The sequence below is a fragment of the Pinus tabuliformis genome, chromosome 5_2 (assembly GCF_031772625.1).
Source record: "Pinus tabuliformis cultivar Carrire ecotype Pingquan chromosome 5_2, CPIR1, whole genome shotgun sequence".
In the NCBI taxonomy this organism is placed as follows: domain Eukaryota; kingdom Viridiplantae; phylum Streptophyta; class Pinopsida; order Pinales; family Pinaceae; genus Pinus; species Pinus tabuliformis.
Window position 1 is genome coordinate 579,713,120 of NC_142306.1, and position 20,715 is coordinate 579,733,834.

Below are 20,715 nucleotides of genomic sequence, written 5' to 3' on the forward strand. Positions count from 1 at the left end.
CGGTTCCTTGGCATTGTCTTTTTAGTGAGGGGATTGTTAGAAGGTTGGGTCAGCTCATCATTAATTTGAGTAAGAAAATGATTGAATTGCAAAAGGCGAAAAGCAGGGAGGCTGGTGGTCCCATAGACTATTTTTAGCCTCATGGCCGTTAAAATTTCATTCATTCATTCATATACTGGAAATTGATCGTCAACTATCTTGTATCTATTGATGGTGTAAATATCTCTGGCTCTTCATGGATGTCATATATTGCTCTTTCACATTACTATCTTGAAATCAGTGTCCTCCCAATCCGGATTCCGTTATTTGCTAGCTGGTTCACGGGGTCAGCACTGTATAATGATTGTTTTGTATATTCATGAATGAGAGATTTAACGTCAAAGGTCAACTTTAAATCTGGTTGTAATTGTATTTTATACCTTAGTTGTGATTTCTATTCTCGATGAACCATAGAGTATTTGCTGAGTTTGAAGAACAATGGACATCAAATTAATATATTATTATTCTTTGCTGGATTGGAATGTTTGTTATTTAGTTTGAAGATCAACGGGCTTCAAAGTTATCTATCCTCCCTCTCTTGCATAGATGTGAGCCATTCTTTGAATCATATATGCTCTTGGTTGCAGATTCATGATGATGGATTCAAGTTGCTTTGAAGCCCACACAAACAAGGAGAGATCAAGATCAAGATCAAGATCGGTAAGCTCGACTAATTGTTTGTCATGAGCAATTCTTTCTTAGAAAGTCTGTTTGATAATGCAGGCATTGCTTCTAACTGAGCCTTAAAACCTGTTGCACACAACAGAAGTATACTTTTGCAGATTGCAACGCTGAAGAGATGATTAGATGTCCCAAGAGTAGACCTTGCACGGACCCTGGAGACTCTGATGTCATTCCACAATTGAACATGGACAAATCTTCCCAGGTGTGTTTGTTTTCTAGGCAAATTATGTTTTGATGTTCTTTTGAAATATAACTATCTCTACATACATGTATCTAATGTATTAATAGCCTATTTGCATGTATTGATTAAAATATATCATTTGATGTCTTGTGACAAACTTTTATCCATAATTAAGGATCGTTAGAACTTAGCACCATAGTTATTTCCCTTCATCGGGAATCCATTAGCTAGTTCGTTGAGTGATTTAAGATATAGACTATTGTTGCTATGAAAATTTCTCTGTATTGTCTTCGAAATTTTCTTTCCAAACATTAGAATTTAGAAACTAATATGAAATCTTTGTTACTTTCATTTGCATAAAAGCTAATGTAAATTAACCCTGGGGATGTTAAATTGTTTTACCTTGTACCGTTTTCCTGTTACCTTAAGTAATAAGCACTTTGCAGGCTTACTCTACAAATTTGTCTTTACCAAGGGGAGTTCTTCGTGGGTGTTTGAGATGCAACAACTGTCAAAAGGTTATTGTGAAATTTCTTTCGAAGATATACGTTACTTTGTGACTGTACACTGTCTGATGACTATTTGGTGAATGATTTCATCTTCCGCCCTTGTTGAGCAGGTGACAGCAAGATGGCTCCCAGAAAAAGGATGCCGGCCTGTACTTGATGCTGCACCGGCATTTTATCCTAATGAAGAGGTCTGTAACCTGCAACATGTTGGCAGGTTTAAATAGTGCGACTTATTTGTGATGTGGTTGGTAGTTAATGTCTACTTGTTGGTTTGGACTTGGACACTTTTAGTTCTTGGTTCAAACTTCAAAGATAAAACGTTTGATGCTTTGTCTTTCAGGAGTTTAAGGACACGCTAAAGTATATTGCAAGCATACGCCCAATAGCAGAGCCATATGGCATTTGTCGAATTGTTCCTCCTGCTTCTTGGCGGCCACCGTGCCCCCTCAGAGATAAAATTAAGTGGCAAAAGACTCGATTCCATACACGGGTTCAACAAATTCACAAGCTTCAAATCAGACAATCTGTGTCCACAAGCGTGAATGGTGCATGTCATAAAAAGAGAAGACTTTCAACCATGAGTGGACATTTTGGTCATGAACAGTATGTTTCAGATTCTCAGGCAGATTGTTTGGCACGTAAGGACGATGACAACTTTGGATTTGATTGCGGACCAGAATTTACATTGGAGGCATTTCAAAAATATGCTAATGAATTCAAAGATCAGTATTTCAGGGTTCAGGAGGTGGAATCAAATTCAGATTGCATTGCCGTTGGGGGGTTGAAAGGAAGGTGGGCACCTTCTGTCGAAAATATTGAAGGTGAATATTGGCGCGTGGTACAGAAACCAACTGAACAAATAGAGGTTTGCTACAGCAATGCCCGAAGCAGATTGCTTGTTTCCTTAAACTAAATGAAAATATCTCTGGCCTCTCATGTATTTCAAACTGAAGATGCTTATGGAAAAAGTACATTATACTTTTCAGGAGCTCATTTTGATCAAATAGTATTGATTAAGACATTACTATTTATCAGGTATTGTATGGGGCGGATGTGGAGACTGGGAAGTTTGGGAGTGGATTTCCAAAAGCAAAGTTGGCAACACCAACTGAAGCTGCGGATCTCTATGCAGCATCAGGTTGGAATCTAAATAACATTGCACGGCTCCCAGGATCAATGCTTTCTTTTGAAGATGGAGATATATCTGGAGTGATAGTTCCATGGCTGTACTTAGGGATGTGCTTTTCATCATTTTGTTGGGTAAGAGTGGATGCTAGTAGTTCTTTTTTATTTTTCATGTCAAACATTGCTTGTTGCTAAACAAAATCCAAATCTTTTTCCTTGAATAAATATTCTTTCAGTATTCACTATTTCTTCCTCAAATAAAACAATACTTTTGCCTGTTTCAATTGAAATCTTCCTATACTTTAAACTTTAAAGCTTCATTTTAACACAATTGCCATTTGATATTAAAGTATGTGCATATGTTGGAGAGAGAAAGTAAAATTTCAAAAGTAAGATACAAAACTCATGTCTTCTAGAGAGAGACAATCACCTATACAACCAACATTAGCTTAAGATATAACTAAATCTAAATAGAACTTTTATTTTTAACAAAAACATATTTCCTTCCTTGCTACAAAATTTATGTTCAGTGAGATGGTAGACTGAGGTTTGCACAGGGGTTACAGGGTTCCCATTCATATCATACGGAACTTGAGAGCCAGCCAGCAAAACCTTTCCCCAAATATTCAGAACATCTACATATGAAGGGGCAAGGAGATTTTACTAGCCATGGACAAAGACACTTTGCAACAGACCTCATACTATCATTTCCTTTATATTTTTAAAATATACGCAACGGCCATTCGAGATAGCTAGCCAGTCCAGAGAACAGTAAGCTTCTTCAACTGTCATTGTCTTGGTTTATTGCACTTGGCCTGTCTTGGTTGGATTGTTGGGCCTGGTTGTTCTCAACTCAAGAGTTGGTTTGCTCTGCATTATTCTCTCCACCAGTTGATAGAGTGTGTCATTTTGGGAGCCAGTTTGATTCATTACCATATTTTGCACTGGGGCATCTCTTCAATTAAATGTTTGTGTTAGGGTCCTACCATAACCCCTTTGTTTAGATACTTTATCAATGTATGAGGCCCCCTTCCTCGAATAAGGCTCATTAAATAATTAGTTAACAGTCACTTATTGTAAAAGAGGTTCTCTTTATTAATAAACATCAAACTAGTTAGTAGCATTTCATTACAAGTGGGCCCATAGGTAGTTAAGATTGTCTATGAATAACTATATATTGAATAGAAGGTTATGTAATCCTTTGTTAAGAATTGTGATTGTATTTGGAGCATTGCTCTTGAAAGTTGCTCCCTTGAATAGGCAAGTGAAAATAGCTTTCTATTTTTGATTATCAAAGACATTTTTTTCAAGATTTATCTCTCTGTTCTCTTATGTTAGTGTGTTTTGCGCTATGTTTTTTATGAATGCTTTGAAGTTTTGGAGTTAATCACACTATAAGTGGGGTATGAAAGCTCTTTCTTGGGCATTAAGTGAGAGTTTTTGGGCAGAGAGTGGGAGATTTTTTCTCTTTGCTGATTTTTGATGGAGAAAAGAGGATGGAAGCATTTATTTTGATTTTTGAAACCTTTTGTACAAAATTTGGAGAATCCAATCCTAGAATTGAATTTCTCTCAAAGAAATATCCAATAAAAAAAAATGTCATCCAAAACCGAGTGTGGGAAGTGGAGATACCGTTGATTTATATTCAGTTTTTTCTAGGGTGTGTTCTGGAAAGGCTGCATATTTCGCAGATTAGATATCTTTTGATAAAGTGTATAAATTTCAGTCAAACCAATGCTAATAGATCCAGAGAAACTTTAGCATTTCATAATTGGGATCATAATAGCCAACCTAAGAAGTATAGTAGAAGTTGTGATCATTTTACATTTTCAGCCTCAAACTCTACTGTGGAGAAGATTTTTTTGGGGATTTTAAGAGCTTTTTCTAGTGTTAGGAAGCTCATTTTAAATTTTCTTTTAGTGACATGTTCTGACGTATTTAAATAGCACAATGATTTGTTGCTCAATGGGTAAAAGTATGGTAAGAGAAGAATACACACAACAAACTCTAATAGAATCATATTGTTGGAAACCCTTGTTACCTCTTACCGCATATATGGAATCTCACTTCCGCATACCTTTAGGTATATAGGAAGTGCCCTAGGTATACCTAAGGCTGAAACCGGTTTTAGATAAATTAATTGATTGTCTTGTTGCTATAGTACACTAAGAGCAACACTTAGGGAAACCACTCTCTAGTACCCAGGTAGTCAAGTAGTTAGTGCCTTGAGATATTGGGTTGAGTACTATTGTTGGACCCTGTTGACCACTCTGTGTCAATGACCCCATATCAGTACACCCCTTTTTTTGCAAAAGGGATCCATCATGTTCAAGTGTCCGTGCCATTCAGACTTCATCATCAGCCGATAGTTTTATGAATATGTCAGCCCATTCTGCATATATAAAATGTAAATAATCTCAGTATGATTGCGTCTATATGTAACAACCTAGCTAAACCTATGATTTTGGTGACGATCTCCATTTTAGGAGGTTTCTTGTATCACTGATTCATCTGTGTCTCTAGAAACAAATTATCAGCAACGTTTTTCCCTCCACTCTTACTCCAAAGCTAGAGTGGATTTTGTCGTTAAGATCTTAGGCGAGTTCTAGTGTTTTAGATCGAGTCTATGTAAAAGTGATTTGGGAATAATCCTAGCTAACTGGCTAGATTATTTTATTGCAAGTCACTTGGTCTACTGCATTATATTTGGTGTCACAGAAATGGGTATTTTTGAGGGTCTATAACGAACGGACTTTCCCTCTTCATGTATTAAAATGTAAAATCTTGATGTAAAAAATATTTAGTGCATGGTCCCTCATAATTAGACACCATGGCTAAGTATTAGAGGGTTGGAAAAATAATTAATCCCCTCATAAGTCAATTAATTAAATTTTCTGACCAAATTAAATTAAAAATCCTAAGCTATAAATTTAATTATTTTTATGTCCTAGGTAAATTAAATTCTCCAAAGGTAAAATTCGTAGGGGTTAAAAAAATTAATTTTTGGAGGTCCTTAGCCAAGGGAATATTGAAAAGATCAAGAAATTTTGGACCCTTGGGTCTTGGTGGTTAAGTCAAAGTCAATTTTTTGGGAAAATTAACTCAAAATAATTAAATGAGTCAATAAAAAAGAAATTAAATGAAAAATTCGAAATTCCTCAAAAAATAAATAATTCGATGGACGAGATTAAAAGATAATCAAGTCTTTTTCAAGGGTCGAGATTACTTTGACGGGGATCAAGTGAATTAGCATTTGGAGAATTTATCTATAAATTAGAAGTTGGTGTCAGCCTATTTTTCATCCGATCGTTGAATCGTGTACTAGCTGTCGAAGCTCTTGTAAACTTTTTTGGAATAATACAATGCAAAGTCTTTGGGGTCTTACTTGATGGCACTGTTCCTTTCTGTTATCTTATGGTAGTGTGTGTTTAAAATTTTTGGTGATATTATTTATAAGCTGCTAGTTAATAGCTCCTGTAGATCAATTTATTGCACAGGTATCTTTCTTAAATTGTTGGGTTTTAAGATAACGTTAAGATTATTATTCAATTGGCAGGTATCTCCAATCTTTGAAGATTTAATCGTTATTTTATACCTCTATTAATTTGACGGTTTATATTTTAAGTGTGCAGAAGTCATCTTTATTCAGAGATTTAGGGCATTGGGGAAGTCCTCGGTTGGAATAGCCGACTCCCAAAAATTGAGATCTGGAGAGTCTTTCGGATTAAAACTCCGAGATTATCTAACAATCTATTTTTTTGCAGGGTGTTTTTGGGCTAGTACTTCATTAAAATTTTTAAATATCTTTTATAACTTGTGCAAAATTGATAGATCTAGCTTGTAAGAGCTTTAGATTATCAGATTTGGGAGCGGAGTTGGACTCATACTCTTAAGATTTGATAGATCTGTTGGAATTAAGGAATTGCTGGGGGGGTGAACCAGTGATTTATGAAACTCTTTATTTTATTTTCTTACTGTGCTTATAGTTCCTTCTTATGTTATTTCATATGTGAAAGCATTCATTCATAAAGCAGTAAATCTTGTAAACTTTCAGAACACTTACGCAAACAACAATCTCGTGATCAACATACATTTGACACAGTGTTTTCACGTGGAAAGCCAGAGGGAAAAAACACCAATTTGTTGTTTGTTTTATGATGTAATTTAAGCACCAACTTAGTTACATCTGTTTGTTTGTGAGCACCCACTCACTGGAGGCACCAACCCCCTTTTGTTTAGCAAACACCAACTTGCCAAGAGGCACCAAACTCTTTTGTTTAGCAAGCACGAACTTGCCTAGAGGCACAAACCTCTTTTTTTTAGCAAGCACCAACTTGCCACTACCACTGTTTTACTATTTCATACAATTTTCATAATGATAACAGAGGCATACAAATTACAAGTAAAATACCAACTTAATGGCTGTCTATAGATTCAACTTCTGCACTCTGCGAACACTTGTGGCAGTCTTCCTCTTGCTGCCCACTGCAACACTTGCTCTGTGCTTTGCTTTCTCTGCTCAGGGCTCTCCACTGTTTGACCACATCACTATCCTTGCAACACTCTTCGCCAATACACCGCTCACTGCTCAGGGCTCTCCACTGTTTCACCACAGCACTACCCTTGCAACACTCTTCTCCAATTCATAGCTCATTGCTCTGCATTCTCGCAAGTATGCACACACTTCCCCTTAGCTCAATGGAGGTTCATAGTTTTGTTCATATGCTGCTCTTGGCTCGATGTAGTCAATGTCATCATCAATTCTACCCACGCATGTACCCCTGGCATGACACCCCATTCTTCTGCTGATTTATGCAAACTCCAGTTCAGTCGTTGCATTAAACTCATAAGGATGGGCGATGATCACTTCTCTATTATACAACTGATTCTCCATGTTGTGTATTAACTCTCAGTCCTCACATTTTTCACAGAGACTCCCCATGCATATTTATGGCTTGTAGAAATTTCGCTGTACATCCTCATGGAGTCTCTGTTCTTCATTTATATTTAAAATGCGTGCACGGGAAGTCTTTGGCCATCAACCTTACTGTTCTGCATTCAAGACCACAACTGCCGATTCATACATCTCTAATGGCTCCCTGTACCATCATATTAGAGCTTTTCATCACGGTGCTGTGTAGTGGTGTAACGCTACAAAATAGTTGATTGCCGACCTCCGATTATGTCTAGCCCATTTTGATTTGACCCTTATCAAACTTCCATCATAGGACCGAGGGCTCAGCCTCAAGGCGCCAAGACCTCAAGACCCTCGACAGGGGCTATATTTCCTTTGTTATCCCCTTTGCCTTTGGTTTCGTGTTTGTTTCAAACACAGGCGCTTAATACCAATGAAGCCCTTCTATCGAGGATTTCTACCTGTTGCTCCTTATGCCAGCAAGCATAAAGCATCGATTGCCTATAGGTTCCTCTGCTAAGCCCTAGCCTTTGGTTCCTTAAGACTTTGTGACCACCTGTTAGCCCTCAAATCGGCTATTCCCCATTGTAGCAAATGTGCCAACCATCGCAAACCTACGATCGCCGATTGTTGATGTGATGTCATTGCTGCCGCGTGGTGTCTTTTGAGTGGTGACATGTGTCATCTGAATATGGTCCATTAGGTCACCTCAAAACACCAAAACTACTTGCCACGTGTCCCTCCATACCGCCAAGTCATGCTAACGTTAGCAACCACTTGGCATTATCGGAACCAATCAAATCCTGCCTTGTGTCCACATCGGAACCAACTGGATTCCACCACGTGTCTTGCTTGGAGGAGAGAGAAAGGGGCCTTGCCTACCCTTGTTTTATATCAAATTCCTTTGTAAATTTCTCTTTGGATCTCCTAGCGATTTAACAAAGGATGCACAGTGTCGGCTTATTTTACTCAATCGGCGTTCGCTGATCGACAAATTGCCTTAGCTATTGCGCCGCACCTTGGAGTCCTTTGATTGACGATATGCTGGGACCTCCGACAAGTGATATCGCTAATCCCTGATCGGAAATTCGCAATCGTTGTGCATTGCTCCTTAGAACCTCTGAACGCCGATGTGCGATATGTTGGGACCTCTGATTGGACATGTGTCAGAAGGACACCAAACCATTTTCCTTTGTCTTCTGGTTTGGAGAGACAGAACTTCAACTAGCTCTAACTTTTGATCCAGAAGTCCATTCTGGGACTTCCACATACCGCTGGAAAGCTTATTCTGAGCACTATCCAATGGAGGAGGTTCGATTGATCTTTGAGCCCATATGCAACTTCACAAAGGGGTCCAAAATCTCTGCATAGCTGGAATCACAACCACCAAGGCATGAAGCCCAATCATCAGGCTGAGCCTTGTTTGACATCAATGCCAACACTTACACAGCCAACCACCTACATACCATCAAATGTCCAACAATCTCCCCCTTTGGCATTGATGGAAACACTGCAGACTCCCCCTCAGGCTTGGCATGGTTTGCTCTGATGCCAAATTTCTCCCCCTTTGACATTAGTGGCAAAGAAAACTTCACTTGCACTCCCCCTGAACCAATGCAACCTACTCTGCCATGAGTTCCTTCTGCTGAGTAGTTGCCACCTCCTACCAAAATGAAGTCATTTGGAGGGAGGAGTCACAACTCCTATCTGCTGCCTGAGATACTCAAATGGTTCTCTTGCAAGTGGCTTGGTAAAGATATCTGCCAGTTTCTCTTTAGTGGGCACATATACAAGTTTAACAGTATTGGCTGCAACTTGTTCCCTCAAGAAATGATACTTGATAGGAATGTGCTTGGTTTTTGAATGTATGACTGGATTGATGCTGATTGCACTAGTGTTGTCACACATTATTGGAATGGGATTAGGCAACTCTACCTGTATATCCTTTAAGGTTTTCTTCATCCATAGAATTTGTGTACAAGTCACAGCAGCATTATATTTTGCTTCACAGTCGATAGAGAGATGGAGCCCTGCTTCTTGCTAACCCACGATACCAAGTAGTCACCTAAAAAGAAAGTTGCACTAGAAGTACTCTTCATGTCATCTAGACTTCCAGCCCAATCTGCATTTGTGTAGGCCTTCAGATTGAAGTCTTTACTCCTGGGATACCACAACCCATACTTTGTTGTACCTTGAAGATATTTGAAAATCCTCTTAACAACGATGACATGACTTTCTCGTGGACAAGCCTGAAATCTTGCAACAATTCCCACTGCTTGCATGATATCTGACCTTCAAGCTGTCAGATACAATACACTTTCTATCATCGATTTGTATTTAGTCTGATTTACCTGTGGCGTTGCATCTTCCTTGCACAATTTACAACTTGTAGTCATGGGTGTGCTGATAGGTTTGTAGTCCTCCATTCCAAATTTCTTCAAAGTTTCCTTGAGGTATTTGGATTGAGATATAAAAACTCCTCGTGGGGACTAAGTAATTTGTAGACCCAAGAAGGATAAATCACCAATCATGGACATTTCAAACTTTGGTTGCATATAGTTTGTAAATTGATGCCCCAGCTGCTCCACATCGCTGCCAAATATGATGTCATCCACATACACAACCACTATCAGTAGATGATCATCTTCAGATTTTACATAGAGATTGCTGTCAACTGAGCCTTTCTTAAAACCTTGTTGTTGGAGATACTTATCCAGCCTTTCATACTAGGCTCTAGGGGCCTGTTTCAAACCATACATAGCCTTCTTTAATTTGCATACAAGCCCTTCATCAAAGGAGAGCAGAAAACTTTCAGGCTGCTCAATGTAAACCTCCTCTTCTAAGTCTCCATTGAGAAAGGCAGACTTTACATCCATTTGATAAACTTTGATGTTCTTGTGAATGGAAAGAGCAAGGAAGATTCTTATGGCTTCTAGTTGGGCTACTAGTGCAAAGTTTTCTTCAAAGTCCACCCCTTCTAACTGGGCATACCCTTTGCAAACCAATCGAGCTTTGTTCCTGATTACTTGACCTTTTTCATTCAGCTTATTCTTGAAAACCCACTTGGTTCCAATAACATTTTTCTCTTTTGGTCTTGGGACAAGCTCCCATGTGTCATTCTTTTCAATTTGGTCTAGCTCTTCATTCATGGCTTTCACCCAAAACTTATCTTCACTTGCTTGATAGAGGTTTTTGGGTTCTATTTGTGATAGTAGAGCCAAATTTGCATGATTTGTATTTCCCACAAGTCTCCTTCTGGTTTGGACACCCTTTCTTTGATCTCCAAGAATTTGACTCTCAGGGTGTTCCTTTTGCACATACCTAGAAGGCATTTTTGGCCTTGAAGATGTGCTTGCTTCCTCACCTTCATTGTCTGAATTTGTTTCATTCAGATCTGTGTCCCTCAACTCTGAACTCTCTTCATCATCTGAGTCCAAGTTACTTTTGGAGGGTTTAGGTTGTGAGCCTACTTCATCAACCACTATGTCAATGCAGTCTTCTATCTTCCTTGTCCTCTTGTTGTAGCATTTGTACCCTTTGCTTCGAATACAGTATCCAAGCAGTATTCCTTCATCAGTGTGTGAGTCAAGCTTTCTAAGGTTCTTTTCATTTCTTTTAATGAAACACTTGCTCCCAAACACCTTGAGGTGTTTAACTAATGCAGATCTACCCTTCCATAACTCATATGGAGTTTTGTCGTTGTCAGTTTTGAGATGAGTTTTGTTTGGCAAGTATACTGCTACCTGAGTTGCTTCTCCCCAGAAGTGGTGATCCATTCCTGCTTCATCTAACATCGCTTTGGTCATTTCCTGGATTGTTTGATTCTTCCTCTCCACGACTCCATTTTGCTGAGTTCTGGCCACTGAAAACTGCCTTTTAATACCTTGCTCTTCATAGAATTCTTCAAACTCTTTTGAGGTGAACTCTCCCCCTCTGTCTAATCTCAAGCATTTTATCTTCAAATCTTTCTCATTCTCTACCTGAGCCTTAAACTTCTTGAAGTGCTCAAATGCTTCCAACTTTTCTTTTAGGAGGAGAATCCAAGTAGCCCTCGTGTAATCATCAATGAACAACAGGAAGTACCTTTCTCCTTTTGATGTTTTTGTTCTTGTGGGGCCACAAATATCAGTGTGAATAAGCTCCATAGGTCTGGATGAGGAGAAATCTTTCGTTTTGAAACTAGCCCTAGTCTGCTTGCAGAATTGACATGACTTGCAAATGGTGTTATCAAGCCTTGACAATCTAGGTAATCCTTTTACCGTGCCTATCTTGCTTATCCTTATCAAGCTATCAAAATTCATGTGTCCGAGCCTCTTATGCCACAATCGTGCTTCGCTGGTTTTGCTCAAGTAACAACTGACCCTTGAGTCATCAAACACATAAACGTTATTGTGAGTCCTGACTACCTTCCCCACTAGTTTTCCATTTTTTATATTTCGGATCTCACAATCTTTAGATCAGAAGGTCACATCATAGCCGTTGTCACACATCTGGCTAACACTTAGCAGATTGTGTTTGAGGCCTTCCACATACAACACATTTTGTGCTTTTGTCTTCTGATCAAGACTGACCACTCCTTTTCCTTTGATTCTTGCTGGAGCATTGTTGCCAAAGGTGACATTGCCTCCTCTGTCTTTTTATTTTAGTGACAAAAACTTGCTCTTGTCTCCAGTCATGTGTTTGGAACAACCACTATCTACATACCATTTGTTTTCTTTATCATGCACTGATAAGGCGAGCCCACATGGCATGCTCTTTTTGGTCTTTTGTTTCCAACTTCTTTTATCCTTTTGTATGTGAGTCTGTCTGTCAGTTTGAGATTTAGATAGGTATTCAAACCTGCTTCTACACTCACTGGCCTTGTGCTTGAAATTATTACATTTAAAACATTCAACTTCGCTTTGTAGGGGAGCGAAGGCATTCCGATTCCTATAATCTTGTGACTTAGCAGTCTGGTGTGAATTAAACCTGAGATTTTCATCTCTTTCAACTTTGACACTTCTACAATTAATAGCTTTGTGTCCAAATATATGACACTTGTAGCAGTGACCATAAAATAAGTAGGCACGCCTATTGTCAAAAACATTATGAGGTTTAGCAGAGAAATACCTTGGTCAACTGTCTGTTTGACTCGTCCTCCATTGATGGTCTCCTCTTTGTCTGATTGCTCTTTTGTCTTCATGAACTCTTTCATGATGATTCCTCCTATGACTTTGTGGTTCTTCAACTCTTGTGGACCTGAAGTTTATCTTCTTCTTCCCAATAGAAGATTCTTGTTCCTTTGAGTACCCCAGTCCGGTTCTGATTCCTGAGGGCCTTTGACAGCTCAGAATCTGATTTAGTCTTCTAGTCCCTTCAACAAATCTCTCACTTAGACCCTTCTCGGTCTTTGCTTTCTCAAGGTCAGTTCTTAGAGAGACCACCTCTGCTTCAAGATACTGGTAGTTTTCTTCCCATTCTTGAATCATATCTTGAAGTACCTCTTCTTTTCATCTGGCTTCCTCCAATTCAACCTTTAAAGACAAAAAATCATCTTTGCAAATTTTTGAGGTCATTTCCCTTTTCAACTTGAGCAGCTCCTGTTTTAGCTGCTTGTTCTCCTCTTCTAGCTTCTCACGATTTCCTTGTTCTCCTTTCAGCAGAAGAGCTATACTATCCTTGCTCTTGATAGCCTCTTCAAGTTTTTCTTTCTGATATGCAAACTCCTTATTATTTGAGTTATACATTCCTTCTTGTAAACGCTGCAATTGTTCCTTCAACTGCTTATTTTTCTTTCTTGCTTTCTTCAACTCGTCAAGGGCACTGATGAGTTCTCCCTCAAGATCTACCACTCCTTCCTCTTCAGAGTCCATAAGACCTTGTTTCTTGGAGTTTGTTTCGAGGGCCATAAGAAGATACTCATTTGACTTTTTTTCCGATGAGTCTTCACAGTGTGATTCCAAGTCCGAACTATCCTCTTTGGAATAGAACCCCTTCTTCTTGTAGGGTTTCTTCTTTTGAAATGTCTGAGACTTATTTCTAAATTTCAGACCTTCTTCTCTTTCAGTCCCCTCTTTGTAAGGGCATTTGGAAGAGAAATGTCCAACTCTTCCACAGTTGAAACACTTAAAGGGCAACTTCCCTTTATATTTACTAGAGCCTCGCTTCAGTTTTCTGGCTAGTTGATCCAGATCCTGATTAGATTCACTGCTAGAGTAGTCTTGATGAACTCTGTGTTCCTTGCCCTTATTGGATACTCTGAATGCAACTTCCTTTGGTTCAGATTTCTCCATTCCTACTCTCATCTCATAGACTGTGAGAGTACCATGTAATTGATCCATCTTGAGATCCTTTAGGTTGACCATTTCCTCTATAGCTGAGATTTTGGCATTAAATCTCATGGGTAGAGATCTTAATACTTTTTGAACGATCAACTATTCCTTGACTTCCTCACCAAGTCCTCTAATCATATTAACTACTTCATCAACTCTGAGGAAGTACTCAACTATGCTTTCATTCTCAGTCATCTTCAAGCTTTCAAACCTCATTCTGAAAGTTTGAAGTTTTGCTTGCTTCACTTTGTCATCTCCTTCATGACACTGGTTAAGCTTCTCCCACATCTCATAAGTAGACTTACAGTGCATAACCTTCACAAGTTTTGATTGACTGAGACTAGCAAGAATGGCATGCTTGGCTTTACCATTTCTTAGATACAGTTTCTTGCCATCTGCATCTGTGGGGGGAATATCTGGGACATTGTAATTTACTAGTACTGAGGTCCAAACATCTACCCCCAGGGACATAAGATATGCCTCCATTCTTACTTTCCAAAAGGCATAATTGGCTCCATCAAAGACCGGTACCCTACTCAAGTAAACTTCTTGACTCTCTTGCCTATTCATAATTCCTTAAGGATATACCTTCCAGTGGTTAAACTGTTATTGAAGGAACTTTGCTCCGATACCAATTGTTGGAATTAAGGAATTGCTGAGAGGTGGGCGGGGGGGGTGAATCAGTAATTTAAGAAACTCTTTATTTTCTTTTCTTACTGTGCTTATAGTTCCTTCTTATGTTCTTTCATATGTGAAAGCATTCATTCATAAAGCAGTAAATCTTATAAACTTTCAGAACACATACTCAAACAACAATCTCATGACCAACATACATTTGACACAGTGTTTTCATGTGGAAACCCAGAGGGAAAAAAACACCAATTTGTTGTTTGTTTTATGATGTAATTTAAGCACCAACTTAATTACATCTGTTTGTTTGTGAGCACCCACTCACTGGAGGCACCAACCCCCTTTTGTTTAGCAAGCACCAACTTGCCAAGAGGCACCAACCTCTTTTGTTTAGCAAGTACCAACTTGCCACTGCCAGTGTTTTACTATTTCATACAATTTTCATATTGAAAACAGAGGCATACAAATTACAAGTAAAATACCAACTTAATGGCTGTCTGCAGATTCAACTTCTGCACTCTGCTTTCTGAACACTTGTGGCAGTCTTCCTCTTGTTGCCCACTGCAACACTTGCTCTGTGCTCTACTTTCTTTGCTCAGGACTGTCCACTGTTTCACCATAGCGCTACCCTTGCAACACTCTACTCCAATTCACAACTCACTGCTCTACACTCTCGCAGCTATGCACACACTTTCCCTTAGCTCAATGGAGGTTCACAGTTTTGTTCTTGTGCTTCTCTTGGCTCGATGTAGTCACTTCATCATCAATTCTACCCATGCATGTACCCCTAGCATGGCACCCCATTCTTTTGCTGATTTATGTAAACTCCAGTTTAGTCGTTGCATTAAACTCATAAGGATGGGTGACGATCACTTCTCTGTTATACAACTGACTCTCCATGCTGTGTATTAACTCTCAGTCCTCCTTACATTTTTCATAGAGACTCCCCATGCATATTTATGGCTTGCAGAGATTTAGTTGTACATCCTCATGGAGTCTCTGTTCTTCATTTATATTTACAATGCGTGCACGGGAAGTCTTCGACCATCAACCTTACTGTTCTGCATTCAAGACCACAACTGCTGATTCATACATCTTTAATGGCTCCCTATACCATCATATCAGAGCTTTTCATCGCGGTGCTGTGTAGTGGTGTAATGCTACAAAATAGCTGATTGTCGACCTCTGATTATGTCTAGCCCCTTTTGATTTGACCCTTATCAAACTTCCATCATAGGACCGAGGGCGGTGACCGAGGGCTTAGCCTCAAGGCGCTAAGACCTCCAGACCCTCGACGGGGGCTATATTTCCTTTGTTATCTTCTTTGCCTTTGGTTTCATGTTTGTTTCAAACACATGCACTTAATACCAATGAAGCCCTTTTATCGGGGATTTCTACCTGTTCCTCCTTATGCCAACAACCATAAAGCGTCGATTATCGATTGCCTGTAGGTTCCTTTGCTAAGCCCTAGCCTTTGGTTCCTTAAGACTTTGCAACCACTTGCTAGCCCTCAAATCGATGATTCCCCATTGTAGCAAATGTGCTGACCATCGCAAACCTCTAATCATCGATTGCTAATGTGACGTCATCTTCGCCATGTGGCGTCTTCTGAGTGGTGACACGTGTCACCTAAAAATGGCCCATTAAGCCACCTCAAAACACCAAAATTGCCTGCCACGTGTCCCTCCATACTGCCACGCCATGCTGACGTCAGCAACCACTTGGCATTATTGAAACCAATCGGATCCTACCATGTGTTCACATTGGAACCAACCAGATGCCACCACGTGTTCTGCCTGGAGGAGAGAGAAAGGGGCCTTGCCTACCCTTGTTTTACATCAAATTCCTTTGTAAATTTCTCTTTGGATCTCCCAACGATTTAACAAAGGATGCACAGTGTCGACCTATTTTATTCAATTGATGTTCGTTGATTGGCGAATTACCTTAGCTGTTGCGCCGCACCTTGGAGTCCTCCGATTGCCGATATGTTGGGACCTTCGACATGTGATATTGCTAATCGCTGATCAGAAATTTGCAATCGCTGTGCGCTGCTCCTTAGAACCTTTGAACACCGATGTGCAATATGTTGGGACCTCCGATTGGACACGTGTCAGAAGGACACCAAACCATTTTCCTTTGTCTTCTGGTTTGGAGAGACATAACTTCGATTGACTCTAACGTTTGATTCAAAAGTTCATTCTGGGACTCCCTCATACCGCTGGAAAGCTTATTTTGAGCACTAACCAATGGAGGAGGTCCAATTGATCGTTGAGCCCATTTGCTACCTCAAGGAGGGCTCCAAAGTCTCTGCACAGCTGAAATCACAACCACCAAGGCATGAAGCCCAATCATCAGGTTAAGCCTTGTTTGACATCAATGCCAACACTTACACAACCAGCCACCTACATACCATCAAATGTCCAACAAGATCTGTAAATGATTTGTATAGATCTGTAAATTATTTGTATAGATTTGTTATTTACTTGTGTAGATCTGAAATTTTGTCACATAATTTTGAATTTTAACACTTGGGTTTTTGGGATTTTCTCTATATTTTTGTACATATTGGGCATTGGGTTTTTATCTTTTCACTTGTGCAGGAATAAATCTGAGAAATCAGCCAAGGAAATCTTCAGATCTGAGCCAGATCTAGACCCCGAAGGGCAAGATCTAAGCTCAAAATTTTGCAAGAAAGAAACAATAAGATCTTTCATTAAAGGCTTCAGATATGAGATTATTTGAGGAAAGTTTTGGATTTTAAGATAGATCTAGGCACTGGAGGGAAAGATTTAGTCTCATTTTTGTTTACAGGGCCAAATAATTCAAGGATCATTCAATGAAATTTCAGATCTGGGGTGTCATGAATTTATGAGATACAAAGTCGCAAAATTTCGAAATATTTCCGAGTTTGGATAAGGCTTTTTGCCATTCAAATCTGAACTGAAGGGAGAAGTTAAAATTCTTATTTGACACATTTTTGAAGAGAAGATTGGTTGAAGATTTGTGTTTTTCAGATTTGCTCATCACTGAAGATTTTGACAAGTAACTTCAAGGCATAGGGCCTCAGGTTTCGCTTCTAAACCCTTTTTCTTTCACTGTCTAAATAATTAAAACATTAATTCCTAAACAGTGACATTAACTGAACAAATTGGCAAGACAACAATTGGCAGAGATCTAAAATTCATTGGTAACTTACTGTTGTCCTGAATGCATTTATGAAGTTTAAAGCGCTGAAAATAAATTTGATCTACTGCTGTTCCAGTCATTTTAATCATTGTTTTCATCACTAGTAAGGCTGAAGCAAATTCTAGGGACTGATATTTTAATGTTTGCTATCCTATAATTTTCATAACAGAAATTTGCATCTTTCTAAGAGATAGTTAACTGAGAATTGTTTGACATATTTGTTCTTTGGTTTGGCATTAAATTAGCATCGTAATTTCACTGCTGTTATAAAACAATTTACTGCTGTCCAAAAAACCAATTTATGAAATTTAAGTGCTCTAACATCATTGTGAAGGTGACTGTCACAAGTTTTCAGAGGATTGATATATTTGTTTGCAGCAAGCATTTCTTTGCTATCATAAATCTTTTTTCTTTTTTTGCTGCTCTTATTGTCTCTGAAAACATAAATGTTGCCATAGATATTATCTTTGAAAATAAATGCTTTTGTTTCATTTGTAAGGGCAGTTGTTTGCATAGATTACATCAACAAATTTTAGTGGTTTTTTTGATATTGGATTTCAAGTCTAAGTGCTTGTTGTCTTTTGATTTCCTACTTCAAAATCACATATGTAAGCTTGCTTCCCTAAAGAACATTTAACTTGGGAATAGTCAATATTTATCTTTCTAAAGCATTTCTTGTGCTTTGACTTGTAAATGGTAATTGCATTGAAATATAATTCTCTTTGATCTAAGTAGCATTGAAGGTGATTTACTCCTTTTGCATAATAGTGAGTAATTTGAAAATAATTGAATGGTTTGAATCTAATGGTCATTGGCATTGACATTATCTTGGAAGAATCCTAATTGTTTAAAGGGAGCGTTGATAATCTTATTGAAGAATTGTCCTGAAGCATAAATTGGATAAATGCTCTAGTTCTCTTTCTTGACATTAATATCATTATTGCCTTGTGGTTATTATGAATTTTTGGCATATTAGTGATCTTTCTTTAAGAGCATATATCTTGTGGTCATCTTGGTTATCTTGTGTATCTTGTTGGCACTTGAGATATTTGGCACTTTGTCTTGTATAAGATTGCCTCTTTATTTCATTAAGTACTCTTGTCATAATGTTAATCAATACTACGTACTTGAGTCTTAAATGATCCTACCTTAAGACTACTCACTCATTCCTTTGCTAATCGCATCTTGCATCTCTTTTCATCATAATAACTTTTTCCTTAGCAACAATTGTCCATCCTTTACTTGGTCCTAAATTTCCTAGCAAGATAGTTGACTCCATAAGGCACTGGTATCAATCATTTAAATCTAATTGAATCCTATAAGTCTTGCTAAATATAAAACAAGTACTTGGTCGCTTGACTGTGTCTCCCAAACTGGGTGGTTCCCAACTAGTTCCCCTTCATTCCATTTCCGTAGGGTCTACCCCCCTTACCTTGCTGTTAGGAGACAACTCAAATGGAGAGATTGGGGATGAGGGTCACAGCCCCTGATATGAGCCGTTGTCGTGGTGCCTAGACATTTTGTGTGACAACAAACCCCACATGTATATCAAAGAGCTCTAGCTCCTGACAACCCCTTCTCTTAAGGACCCAATAACTTTTTTGAGTGAGCTCACCCATGAAAGATAATGTGATAACCAAACCTGCAATGAACTAGATATTCAAAATATTTGAAAAATAAAGATATCTATTTAGAATAAATAAATAATATATTGAAAAATGTATGGGAAAAATTATGATATGATTGCAAATGAGGGCCCAATATAAATATGATTATTTGGAACAATCGTAAAGCAATGTCTATGTAACAAATAGAACAATGCTATTATAAAACTAGGGTAGGAAGAGTTCTCAACTTCTTCCATTTCTATCCCATAGTTTCTGTGAAACCTCTCGGAGATTCTATGGTAAGTTGTGCAGTTGAAAATAATGTGGTGATTAGCTTGTTCCAAGATCCAATTAGTGCAATCCTTGATTTGGCCCAAAGGACACGTCAAACCATTTGTTGTATAAAGGTATATTTATCCAGAAAAACAGTGGTAATGTGAACATCTTAACATAGAAAGAGAACTATGAATAACAATATAAGGTGTGAGATTCAAGCAACCTCAAGATAGACTACAATCCATTTGTTAATTTTAGGCAACAATGGTATGTTCTATGCTTTAGAGCAATTTTACTTCAATTTCTTTATTAGCCCAATATCAATATCTAGTTTAGCAATCACATCAACATGATAATAAAACACAGATAGAACATAAACATAAACAGTAGAAGACAAGCCAAGACAAGAAGACACAAGATGTGGCACCAGCCAGGAACAAACCCCAATGTGGGGAAACCCTTGATCAATTCTTCTCATAGTCTTCAATAGTTTAGCAGAGAGAGATAGTACAATTTACAAATCTGATAATTTATAACAACAACAAAAGACCCCTAACCAGAAAAGTCAACGCTGGTCAACAAAGCAGATTTGACCCTCAACAATTCGGTCAACTTCAGTCAACTTTGGCCTCCAAACAGCAAGATGAATCAGCCCTCAAAATAGTCAAATTCAGCCCAGTCAAAGTCTGGTCAAACAGTCAACCTGCGGTCAGCCCTAACCACAGTCAACGCTGGTCAAACAGTCAACAGATTGCCTCAATTTCTGTGCCCAGAAATGCAGCTTGCCCAATCAGAGATAACCCTCACAAAAACGCAGTCAAACAGGTCAACGCTTGGTCAACGCAGCCCAAAACAACAATCTGGAAATTCAGTCAAACCTGGTCAACGTCCAAAACAGAAATTTATCCTTCCTTTCCTTCGCATGTGTGGAGAGAGTTGCTGCCCAGAAATCCGTACCCAATCAATGAGGAGAGAGAGAGATGCATGAAGATGAGTGTGTCCGAATGAGGATGAGGCATCATGTATTTATAGCAAACGTTGAGGATGAATAGACGTGACTGTTGGGCTTCTGAGCCTAGATAAGTTTGCTGGCCGACCTTGACAATTTGTCCATAAACAAAATAAATTCATAACTTCATTTGTACATGTCAGAATCGGATGATCTCTAGATCAATCTAACACCTCAGAAATCCAAGAAAAATATCAGCTGTCATAACTAAGATGACCCATGTGGAGTTTGGCCCTAGTTGCT

The 20,715-nt window shown here is 38.7% G+C and overlaps 1 protein-coding gene across 7 annotated transcripts in view; it reads left to right on the forward strand.

Annotated features, from left to right (window-relative positions):
- LOC149160309 (lysine-specific demethylase JMJ18-like) overlaps positions 1-20,715 on the forward strand; it is a 153,456-nt gene that overhangs the window by 54,373 nt on the left and 78,368 nt on the right. For 3 of the 7 annotated variants that reach the window (XM_089436692.1, XM_089436690.1, XM_089436691.1), the window contains 6 exons: positions 627-699; positions 806-925; positions 1,351-1,422; positions 1,524-1,601; positions 1,754-2,278; positions 2,449-2,673. In XM_089436692.1, coding sequence (XP_089292818.1) covers positions 631-699; positions 806-925; positions 1,351-1,422; positions 1,524-1,601; positions 1,754-2,278; positions 2,449-2,673 — 1,089 coding nt within the window. In that variant the 5' untranslated portion in view covers positions 627-630. Of the gene's footprint in view, positions 1-626; positions 700-804; positions 926-1,350; positions 1,423-1,523; positions 1,602-1,753; positions 2,279-2,448; positions 2,674-20,715 lie in introns of all 7 variants that reach the window. The other 4 variants (XM_089436695.1, XM_089436693.1, XM_089436694.1 and 1 more) reach the window with 2 other exon arrangements.